At 38.2% G+C, this 12,731-nt stretch overlaps 1 protein-coding gene across 1 annotated transcript in view; it reads right to left on the bottom strand.

The window, feature by feature from the left end:
- Positions 1-1,810: 1,810 nt before the first annotated feature.
- GOLPH3 (golgi phosphoprotein 3) overlaps positions 1,811-12,731 on the bottom strand; it is a 33,039-nt gene continuing 22,118 nt past the window's right edge. Inside the window, exons 3-4 of the mRNA XM_050912944.1 lie at positions 7,664-7,778; positions 1,811-3,765 (exon numbers count right to left, since the gene is read on the bottom strand). Coding sequence (XP_050768901.1) covers positions 3,341-3,765; positions 7,664-7,778 — 540 coding nt within the window. The 3' untranslated portion in view covers positions 1,811-3,340. The remainder of the gene's footprint in view (positions 3,766-7,663; positions 7,779-12,731) is intronic.

Raw genomic sequence — 12,731 nt, 5'->3', positions numbered from 1 at the left:
TTTTGCAGCCAATTTATGCAACTTTTGCCTTGAAAACATCATGTACAGCACACAGGCTTCACTAGCATCCCATATAGGAGTACTGTAACATCACCTCTAGAAACGCAGGGGAAGAGGATGTAAATCTCAAGGACTGTAGAACTATATATATACACTGCTTGGGGATTTAACTTTCAAAATCCTGTTCTTGACATTAACTTGAAAGTTTGTTTTAAAAGAATGAGTCCCTGAACAATATATGTTCTTCCTTGAGGCACTCGTTCAAGTTCAGACTATGGCTAGCAGCCTTCACTTTAAGCAGCCACCAAGAGCTGAGGACTCGGAGCAGACAAAACTGTCTTAAAACCAGGCCTCCATGAGCTGCAGCAGCAGCTAATAGGAAGAAGGGTACCTGAATCTCAGCAGAACAAAGCAGTCTCCCATGTTTAACCATTTTATTAGAACCTGAAATAGCAATGAAGGCAAGGATGTTCGCTGAATCAGTTCCCGTTAACCTACCAAACTTACCTTCCTTGTTAGACATAAGGTCTGGTAGCACTCATGAGGCTTTGGGGTTTTTAAAGCACAACATAGGATTCAAGACTCCAAAAGCTCATCTATTTCCCCTGTACATCCAGGCTTATACCAGGTGGTCTAGCAAAAGACACTGCTGCTCTTCACAAAACCTTCATTACTTACATCAAAGCTCTTTGATACACCCAGTACAAACTCTCCCCACCACAGACAGAGGTTCTATCTTTAAGCACAATAAAGCTGATAAATACTATAGGTAGTTATCTTCTATGTGAAAAAATAAAAAAATCCAAATCCTCTTTCTGGGCGGGATTAAAGGGTGACTTCTTTTAAACCATGTTAGCTGTAAGGGTGACAAAACCCCAATATCCTCCACAACCTAACGTGGAAATACAGCAGGAACACAGAAAATACAGAATGAAGATGAGAGGACAGAAAAGGGACTATGAAAAATACTTTCAGTCTGAAGCATGTTTCAAGTAGCTTAGATTTTCAAAGCCATTTTAAAAGTTTTGTGCACTTAACTTGCTCCTGAATACTCCACTATTTTTCTGACCTTTCCACCTAATTACTTTTCTCTCAAAGAGCAACAGAAAATGAGAAAACAGATCACAGGAGACAGAGACAATGAAAGCAGTGAGTTAGCATATACTATCAAGTACAGAAAGTATTCTATAAGCTGTCAAATGTAAGAGCAACACAGCAACTTTCATTTTTCCTCCACTTAAAGCAATCACATTTTGAAATGCTTAAAAGATGTCCGAAGTCCATGCCCAAGCTCCTCAAAGTTTTAAACACAGCATCTTACAACTGAGAAAACACTGTTTGTCTTATTTGTAAACCAGAGTTTGAAATATCTTACAATATAGTTTTAATTTCATTTTTCTAAAGAAACAGCATTTAAGAACTGAAAGAACAGTGTGCCATTAAATGTTAAGGACCATATCTTAAAAACCTTTATTTAAAAAAGGTAAAGTCAACTACTTAAGCATCTAAATGATTGAAAATGAAGGGCAAAATTGGAAGTCCAGTCACAGATGAGACTGTAGAGTTGTGCTCAAGATAGAAGAGGTCTACCCAGGGCAGGGACAGCTGCACACTCACAAGCTAACTCAGTCTGTCTCAGCCATGAATCCTGCAGATCTGAGCGACACCGCTGGTTACGTCAGTTTGATCTACTTAATATAAACTCTCCCTTTCTAACAAGAAGGATATTAACTAAAGCTTTCAGTTAAGCAATAAAAGCCTTTCTAATTAGCAACAAAAAATAAAAATGACATGCTTGCTCTGTTTCAGGCACTTTCAAGATCATAGTTTATTTACTGTAGGTAAAAAGCTAGTATACAGATTAAGGGATCCCCTACAGTTATACACCATCTAGTATTCTTGCTCTGAATATTAACCAAAAAAAGTTTCTAAACACCTGTAAGCCCCACTATAAATCTGCATTGTTATGAGGAAAAAAACAATACAAATCAATGCTTAATTTTTTCAATGCATAATATTTACACTGTGAAACGAATGGTAGATAACAAGCAGTGGCAAAGAGGCAATAAATTTTAAAAAGCCAAAGTTTTATATTTTTTTTTACAATAGTGTGCTAATCAGCATATTTGTATATAAAAAATTAAAATATAGCAGAGCGTCCCATTACAGAAATCTTAATCGTCTGAACTGCAGTCATTACTTGCTAACTGTTTACATGCTACACCTGCTAGGACTGACTTTGTTTTTAAAGTGTAAAACAGATTATGAGGTTTAAGAGACAAACATTAATTTGTGTACAAAATTATAAACTGCACTCAAGAATTGTACTGGTCACAAGCCTCTTCCATACAGTGGGCTGGGAGGGGGTGGAAAGTACAAACAATGATAGAAAGTGGTCTCTTTCCGTACACTAATTATCAAAGGCAATGCATAGACTTAGAATACCCGGATGGCAAACTCTGTAGACACTGGAAACAAACAGCTTTCACACACATGCTCTTTACAGGAGGCCTTTCTTTCCATCGAATGGCAATGGCTGACAGCAAATAAGGGGCACCAGGTGTACAACTAAGTAGATCTTGCAAAATACTAAGATGGGGCAGTTAATATACAATTTGAACTATATATACAATGGAATGTATCCCATCCCAAAACCGGTTTATGAAACAATTGGACCTTTCTATACTAGCCTTATGACTCAGCTATCGTTCTAATGAAAATATAAGTACAAAAGAGACTTGCATGTAAAGTAAAATTTATGGAGCATTTTACAGGAACTATTGACAAAGCTGCTTAATGGCATTTCTGCTTTTAAAGTAATTTTGTTAGATATAACTGAAACAACATCTGTGTATAAAATGTCCTGACAGACACTTCAACACGGAGCTTTGGTGATTTAAAAAGGCCCTTTTTAATCTGGTATGAATTGTACTGCAGAAGTACTGATGCATGCACACATCTGTGTCAGCTGAGACTAGTGATCCAACTGCATGCACATTTCCTCCTTGAGGTGCTTTCCACGTTAAACCTCTTCAATAACAGTAAGATGAAAAATAGATTAAACAAAGTATTTCAGATAACTCAAACTGAACAGGAAATGGAATGCCAATATGGCAGTAAAACCTTTTTCTGTTGTTTTTAAACAGGAAGGTCTCTTGTACCAGCAGAATCCTGTATACAGATACACAGAGGAGGAGGGAATACACCACTTATAATTCCCATTAAACAAGAGCTGATTCATCATGTGAGAAGGTACAAATTACAGAAAACATGAATAGTCAATAGAAGAGAAACAACTGGTTCACATGAAAGAAGAGAGAACACTTCAGTCTGAATGCAGTTATTTTGTGAAAGCTGCTACAACAGCCCACAGAACCTCATTCGTGTTGGCTTTCATACATTCAACCTCAGGGTCTAAATCCAGAAGCTGCCGCACTCTCTTTGTGGCTAAATCATACTGCTCATCCAAAAGAGGGGCAAAAGCGTTCTCCAGAACATCTGAAGCATGGGCTAAATAAACGAGTGCCAGCAAGCGCTTGTCCATGCGGTGAGGGTCATTCACCCATTTGTCAAGAACTGCTTCTTGAACCTTCTTGATGAGGCGCTGTTTGATATTGTTGTTGGTGAGAGGGTGAGTAGTCATGTCAAAAAGAAGGAAGTTCTGTTTCTCTGTTGTCAGTACACCTTTTTCCACTAGATTTTTAGCTAACCGTTCACGGACATTTCGTAGTTGGTAGTGCAACTTCAGTGGGTTCCATGTTTCACCTAAAAAAGCAAGCAAAAAACTCAACAGTCAGGCAAAGTTTATGCTGTACTATTACAGTGATTTTTTCCCTCCCCTGTGGCGCAGGGAATGAGCTGTCAAATTCATATAGCTGACTATTACACTAAGATACTGTGCTAATGTCAGCATTTCTCTGATCTCTGACCTACCCAGACACAGGCATAGAGAGAGACCATGAGAGGCTCCTTGGAGGAACTTCAGTGTACATTTAAAGTTTGGACAAAATGCTAGCTAAGTCATGTCTTGATTAAGGATATGACAAATAGGCAGTCTTGTACTGAAGAAAAAACCCAAACCCCAAACTAGTCATGAAGAAAGAGTTTACTTTTAATAACAAAAATAAAAATAAGCATCTGCTCCAATCTTGTGCATTTGTCTGCTTCCAGCCTTTTACCATTTCAGAGACTGGAAGAAGTGTCATTGCCTTTTTTCTGCTACAGAGACAAGCTAATGCACACCTACCCTGGCCACTTCTCTATTTCTTCAGGTTTTCGTTCTTCTCTCCCTTCCTGCCCCCACCAGCTGAAACAGTGACCGTGCACTGTGTGAATGTGGGGGGGTGGGGTGTGTACACACAAAAACATGTTGGGCACGGGCTTTAATGTTTCTATAAAGATTATTTCTAATGCTTTTTGTTAAGGCAGGAGAACTGGGCCCTTCAGAGTGCATGACTGTGTGTGCATAGAGGAGGGAAATTAAAAAGCACAAAATCAGCATCAACAGCTAGTGATAAAGCTAAAATTGTTAAGCACTGAGAAATCCACCTTTGCTTAAGAGTTTACTTAACAAGCTAAAAATTTTAGGTCCAGCCTACCTAAGTATTTATCACAAGTATTAAAATCCCCTCCTGATATAAAAGAGTCTATGCATTTTAAGAGGCAAGAGAAGAAACCGCATTAAGTATTTCTTAGAAACCCCCCCTAGATGGGGGTTTTCTGTAAATGCTACAAGAATTTCTGTATCAATTTGTTTCTATATCAGAAAGCTTTTAAAAAATTCACTACATTAACATACAGTAATGATAAAAACACAGATGACTAAGGTTTCTCCCACTGTGATGGAGGGTGACATAGACTGTATTCAAGTAACAGCCAAGTTAAGTAAACAAATGAGGTGACACCAACAGCATAGTGCACGGCAGAGAACCCACCCAGGCCTGAACTACACAAGTCCCTAGAGGTCCCACACCTTACTGAATGTGATTCCCCAGCTTGACCATGAATGAAACTATCACACACACACACACACACAAAGTAGTTTCCTTACAGTGTTTCACAGGGCAAAGGCTATTTCCTAGATTTTTCTACATTTATTAGGTGGATGTGACTATATGGTAATAAAAATCAGTACTGTGGTGACACCTTGTGACCAGTCTTCTCAATTACACAGACACTTGCTTGTCCAAACACAGACAGATGTTTGTTACATCTACAGGAAAACCTGACATTTTGATCCAAACTTCTGTATTCCCTGCACTTGCTTCCCTTATAGGCTATCTTATAAACAACATCAGCCTCGCAAACATCACCTTACACGTCCATGTAAATATTTCCATGATGGCTTTTAACTCACATGTACTGTAACTTCAAGCAGCGTTCTTCGCATCACTGATAATTACCAATAGAGTAGCTATTTTCCAGGATCAGGCCTGTGCTGGTTTTGGCTGGGATAGAGTTAATTTTCTTCATAGTAGCTGGTATGGTGCTATGTTTTGGATTTGTGCTGGAAACAGTGTTGATAATACAGGGATGTTCTAGTTACTGCTGAGCAGTGCTTACACAGAGTCAAGGCCTTTTCTGCTCCTCACCCCACCCCACCAGCGAGGAGGCTGGGGGTGCACATGAAGTTGGGAGGGGACACAGATGGGACAGCTGACCCCAACTGACCAAAGGGATATTCCATACCATATGACATCATGCTCAGCATATAAAGCTGGGGGAAGGGGGAGGAAGGGGGAGGACGTTCGGAGTGATGGTGTTTGTCTTCCCAAGTAACTGTTAGCGTGATGGAGCCCTGCTTCCCTGGAGATGGCTGACACCTGCCTGCCGATGGGAAGCAGTGAATTGATTCCTTGTTTTGCTTTGTTTGCGTGCGTGGCTTTTGCTTTACTTATTAAACTGTCTTTATCTCAACCCATGAGTCTTCTCACTTTTACTCTTCCGATTCTCTCCCCCATCCCACCAGGGAGGAGTGAGTGGCTGTGTGGCGCTTAGTTGCTGGCTGGGGTTAAACCACGATAAGGCCCTAAAGCAAAATTCTAAAAGAGTTTATGAAAAAAAAAACCAAACAAAACACCAAAACATTTTTCTTCAAAGGGCAGTCCTCTAAACCACGGGAAATGCAAAGAACCCTAATGCCATCCAAGAACTAGTAATTAATAACCATATGTAAGTAAAAAGGATTGATCAAAGCCTTAGCCACAGCACTGACGATAACTATCTTCCCAGAGCCAAAGCTCAGCAGGGTCAGAAAAACCTTAGCTTAGCTCAAAGAAAACCTACAACATTGTTCATTCATTAGTTGACCTTTTTTGAATCAGTACTAACTTGATGTGCTCCGCACTGGGAGAGAAGGTGGAATGTCAGCACAAATTATGTATTTGGGACAAGAAAAATGAATTGTTTTTGCAGGCTGGAAAAGTGAAGGACTACTGAGCAAGAACTGAACTGCAAGGCTATGCAGCAGCCATGCCCCCTACTGACAAGGGCTGCTTTGTTCTCCTGTCTTCCCCCCCCCCTGCCCTGCCCCTGACAGTCAAGGAGCAAGAGGGGAGGGATGGCAAGGACAGGAGTATGAACTGATGTACAAGGAAGGCTGTTTAAGGTGGTACAGGACGAATGGGAAGAGCACAATGAAAACAGAAAGGCGAAGAAAGGTAGAGAGATTTTGCTCATTTTTGAAACTCTTACTTATCAGTTCTTACAAGTAACAGTTTTAGAAAGACAACTTCAGGTCTCATTACCCCCTACTTCCCAGAGTCATGTTGTTGTCAAAACAGTGGGTTTTTTCCCTGCACTGTTTGTGCAACTGAAGTACAGCTCTGATCTACTCCAAGGAAGCTGCATTTTGTGTTTTGTAAAAATAGACAAACCCTGGTGGTGAATTCTGGCTACAGAAAAAAAAAAACCCAACAAAACAAAGCACTACATGTTAAAAGATGGTCATTGTTAATTTCAGTTTAGTTTATGCATCCTGAGGATACAACTGTTGGCGAGGTAAATGAATAATGTGAACTGCAATTGCAAAGATGAAATCTAATTGACATTTCATTTTTTTTGCAACAGCTTACTAGCTTTACAGGAAGAGCTGTGTGCAAAGTACTCATCTTGAAGACTTTGTTTTGAACGAGAAGTATCTAACACTTGAAAATATTTATTACATTTCTCCATTTAACGGAAAAACATAACTCCTGACTCTTTATTGTTTCTTTATGATTAACAGCCAAATCATCCTCAATTTTTACATCTGAGTGGTGAGCTCCTTATCTCCTTTCTTTATCGAAAGATCTGAATACTGAATCCATACACCTATACTCCAAACTTCCACTAACCCTCATTTCCAATTACAGACAAAGGCAGTTATATCTCCAGGGTGCAGTCCTGATTTACTTCAGTCAGCAGAAGGCACCTCTTCCACAGAGTTGAGATGTCCTCTGACACTTCCACATAGATCCTTTCTGTACCAAGTCAAGTCAAAAGCAACAGTTACTTATATTTGATTAAAGGCTACAATCAACAAGAGACTACCCTAGAGGACAGACTAATTAACTTTTTTGTATACTTCTTTCCCAAAAACCTTACAGTATAATCTCTAGTGATGCCAGATAATTAGCTTTATTGGGGGGAAAAAAAAGGCAAATACATTATGTCCAAGGCTTACCACTAAGCAGTTCAATCCAATTTTGTACTGTTTCAGGAGGCTGGGTCTCTTTTATGTGTTTCAGAGCTTCATCAAGCAGAACGTCCCCTGTAGGAGCATCTGACTTGCAAATCACCTAGGACAGAATAAAACACAGTCAGTATTTTGACTTAATTCGTATACCATAAACATCCACCAATAAAAACTGGAAAAATCTACCCATTATCAAAACCAAGGAAATTTTAAAAAATAAGGAACCATCTCTAAGAATATGCAACTTCAAAAAAAATACCTAGTTCTTAAAAAAAAACTATCTAGGATTTTAATTACAAAGCTATGTTAAGTCTCAGGTTATCTATAACTCAAATTAACCTTAATTGACTAAAACTATAGTATTAATAACATCCTTAAAACCTAATTTTTTAAGGAAGATAATCCACTAACCTGGCCAGGTCCTTTGCTTCTTCCCCCAAACGAAGTATACTACAGTGTTAAATTACTCTCTAATGGCAGTCTATTTTACAGCTTCAAGTCAATTTATTCAAAATACTGCAGTTAAACAATTGGGCCACGTGAAATTGAGAAATCAATTACAAACTGAAAAAGCAGGAAAACTGGTTTTCTTCTTCCATGTATTCATGGATAAAAATAGGTTCAAGACAACATCTGTCAGTTTTACAGCTCTGAAGAACACATTGACCAGCAACACTACATTCCATTCATTAACAATTAAAATACACATATTAGGCAAAATATGTATGTACTAATAAACCCCATAATATGCAATAATAAATGCAATATCATTTAAGTTTGTTATTTAATAACTTCTAAAATTATTTGAGGTCTTTCCTCAAGAGGGCACAGGAGAACAACAAAAAAATCATTCACAGTAACATAATAAAATTTAAGAATTTGAGTAACTGCTTGTTTACCAGTATCAGTAGTTATATAAACCAGGTACAAAAATATTTTTTTCTGGTCAGAAAAACAACAGCACCAAACAAAAACATACAGATTAAACTAGCCCAAGTCAATACGTTTGAATAAAAACAAAACAACAACAATAAAATCTATCTTTCTTTAGCAAAAGAATTACTACAGTTTCAAAGCTATTTATGAAAATAACTACTAAATCTGGCAATTTAAATAGTTTTACAAGTTAGCACTTTATAAGCATCAGGTAAAAAGATAACGGGCAATTGACAGAAAAAATAACACATCAGCACAATTCCACATATACAAGAGAAGCAGCAAGTGAAAGCTCTTATTTTTTGTAACGCTTCACAGTAGTCAGACAGGTGTCCTGGAAAAGTTTTAAGTGTCCTACTGAAACACAGCCCAAGTTTAGTTCTGTTCCACAGTTCTAACAATCCTTACTACAAACAGAGGAGTACAATACATTTTCATATTTCATCTGTAGGTGACACTGAAATGAGTTGCAATGGTAAGATAGCTTCAATACTGGCAAGATCATCCCAAACTCAAGATGTGTACAAAGTCAATGAGATGAAATGAAAAGGAAAATTGCTGGAGAGATCTTTGTAAGTACCTAACAGGTCATAGCTGGAATACTATTTCCAATTTAGATGGTATATATAAAGCACAGAAACTAAGATTTTTAATAAAAATCAGCAAGAATGAACCAGTCCACAATGCCAGGCTAAAAAGAACAAAGTTTGTTTAGATCTAAAAAGAAAGCATGTAAGATATTTTTACAAAGGGTGTATCAAACAGTAGTTTAGGGTGCCTACTTCGGGGAAAAGTAAAAGATACCAGCTTATTCCGGAAATACAGAAGATGCAGGATGTACTGTCAAAAACTTCAACAGGCAAATTAAACACCCAGGGAGTTGCTGAATTGCATTCAGTGGAGAATTTTAAGACCAAACATCTGCCAGGGAGGGACCAGAGAAACATCATTACCCATTACTGCATCAAGATTAAATGGTCTCTTGAGATACTGTCCAGGTGTCCATTTTTGGGGAGCTGGAGATCACTCCAACCATAAACCTTGGATATTTGGTTTTAAGAACACAACTACATTTTAATCCAGACAATCCTTATTTGACTCAAAACACACAACAATGCATATTTATCTTTCTGATTTACAAGCTTGCACCACAGCATCACTCAAAACCTCTATTAACCACATATAATGATATTACGTATCTTCCAGTTTTATATCAAGATTCTGAAATTTTGGAAGTTTCTGTTCTTTAATTGTACAGGAGCATACTTCAAGCTGGGTTTTTAAACTGCTAGATTGCAGCTATTAATAGCCACCTTTCAGATATTCCTTTAATAATTAGACTAAAAACACCAACTTATTTATCCTTATGTCTTTCTACAACTGACATTCCAGCAGTATTTTAGTTTCTTTGAAGTGTCCTATATGATTAGTTTCATAGTAACCTTAGTTACACTGGATCACCCCAGCCTACTGCAGTTGGTAACCTACTACTCACCATCCCACTTTAACCGTTAAGATGTGAAGTCATCTATTTGACGTGTTTTATTATTAAAAAAAAAAACAACCAAACAAAACAAGTCTCACTGAAGAGATAAAAAGTGCTTTTAAGTCTAGGATATACGTAAGGTTTTTTTTTAAAGTTTAGAAAACAGCTTTCCTTGCTTATTTGGGGTTAAGATACTTTTTTCTACCACTGCAAAAGACGTTCAAGAAGCTAGCCTGAATATAATGCACCACGACAGTACGAGCCTTAACATAGAAGCATTTAGAGGAAAGAGCTGTAAGGAGCATAGACTCCCCCATTCAACTCAGTCAGGACTCCATAAGCTCTTGTGAAGCCACAATGCACAGCGATTTTGTTTACAAGTTTACCATTCTCTGCAGTCAGAGACACAGCACTGTTTCCTCTCACTTCTCTGCTACACTGAGTATTCACTGCACAGATTCTTCTAATTATCCTTCCCCTCAAACAAAAGTATTGTAGTTCACACTCCCATGGTACTTCTCTTCCCCGCACAGGGAGACAGGCAACAATGGAAGCCCAGCCACCTCTCTCCTATCTTCGTGGATCTGCTCTTTTGTGAAGGATTTATTGATGAATGCCTCTTGGCTAACTCTCTTCAGAGTCATAACAGCACAAGAAGAGTGGGAAATTAAGTGGGTTGGGGATCTTGTGAACTGAATCACCACAGAAGATTAAGCATCCACAAGGGGGAAATTTTTTTCTCTCTTTAACAGAGGAGCTAAGTAGAGAAAGAAGCTAAGATCCTGGTTCTTCAGAGATGATGGTCCTTAGCCTTATTGCAAAAAAAAGTTTCTTTATTCCAATTTTTCAGTGATTTATCAGGTACTAGATTTGCCTTGTATCCAACTGCTGAGGAAAATTCAATTATACAGAACATTTAATTTGCATTTTCCACAATGCAGCTTTGCAATTAAGCAATGCTACAGATTAAGCACTTCTTGCACTGATTTTTAAGTAAACTTCATTATTTAGTTTTAATACAAAAATTCACTCATGCATGAATCACTCAGAATTGTCAGCTATAAAATACTGAAGTTAATCTGTCAAGGATTTGTTGGGATTTCTTTTGTTTTTAAGAACTCTAATGATTTGGTTTGCTTTCTGAGGCTGTAAGGCAGCCTAGAGTACCATTTTCTATCTTCAATAATCACTAGTCTTAGAAATTACTTTATATATAAACCTCAACATTCGTTTTTAAAATTGATACCAGTAGATAGAACTCCAAAATGATACGATTACATACTCTTAAGCCAAATTTACGAGGATGTTGCAACATAAAATATGTCATAGTGAAACTTTGAAAGTCGATAACGTCCATCAAGTCCTTGTCTGCCAGTTAAGTCTCATTTGTCTCTTATGGCATTCAAGCATGGATTTAATGCATCTTGATCCATTCTGAAGTTCTGTCTTAGAAACTGCAAAAAATTATCAGCAAAGATCCACCTGATTTAAGGCTTGAAGTAGAAGTCATTGTAGCTAGCAACCTTTTAAGTCAGCTGTATGACCAAGGCCACAGTCAGCTGGTTATAAATCCGTACTACTACCCTCTTCTTGCTCTTGTTTTATTGCTTGTGCCAGCAGTCTCACTTGTGCCCCACTTGACGACAAGATCAAGAAAGTGATTCCAGTAAAAACTAAATTGATCAATGAAGTGAATTACTTTTTAGCCAGAGGGATTACCTGACAAGGCTGCACAAATGCTACTAACAACCCAAGAGAGACTCCAATAAGCTTCTTCATAAAGACAGGACTACTCTTCTCAGCTGCAACACAAGCTAAAGTGACCAGAGCCTAAGCTCCTCCCTTCAGACTGTGGCTTGAAGATACAGGGTTTTGATTCACAAATCAAAGCTTTGAGTTTGAGGGAGGTTTTACCTTCCCACAAAATCCAAGGATGGACCTGGGGCAAGGAGGCAGAAGGGCTAGCCTGAGGCAGAAGCTATAGAAAATGGTATTGTCACTGAATCACGACCTTGGATGCAACTAGACAGCTCATTCCACTCACTAAGCAGTATTTAATTCACAGCAAAAGCTGAGAGCAAGGGGAGCAAAGCCTGCAAAAGGGGGACAAGGAGGACACTTGGTAGAGTCGAGACACTTAATCTAGCCAACACAGAAACAAGACTGAAATTTGGTGTTAATGCAAAACTTCAAATAAGGTACAAAACAACACAAGTCATTCCTGAGAATGATTTCTAAATTGAGAGAGGTGGTGCAAGGGGGAACAAACCTCATATATATCAGCAGTTAGGGATTTTCTTTGCAAAAAATTACTTAAGCAGAAACCAATCTTCATCTGAATTTTAAATTAAAGCCTTTTTCATAGAACCCTCCTGCCCGCAAAAAGAAATCTCTCGATTGCCTCATAACAGCAGAAAGAACAAAACCTTTACTATTGGATAGCTTTTAGATCTCCTTAAACAGGGGGGAGAGGAGGGGAGAAGAAACAAACACACCTACCCACCCCCAAAACCACATGATAAAATTTAAAAAAAACAAAACATACACCCCACAAACCAAACCACCACAAAAGAAGACAATAATTTTGCCTGTATTCTTTACCGAAGATATGCACAGGTTACTTTTCCATTTTCC

The sequence above is a fragment of the Gymnogyps californianus genome, chromosome Z (assembly GCF_018139145.2).
Source record: "Gymnogyps californianus isolate 813 chromosome Z, ASM1813914v2, whole genome shotgun sequence".
Classification (NCBI taxonomy): domain Eukaryota; kingdom Metazoa; phylum Chordata; class Aves; order Accipitriformes; family Cathartidae; genus Gymnogyps; species Gymnogyps californianus.
Note: the sequence above shows the minus strand (reverse complement) of the source record. Positions and strands in the feature narration are given on the sequence as shown.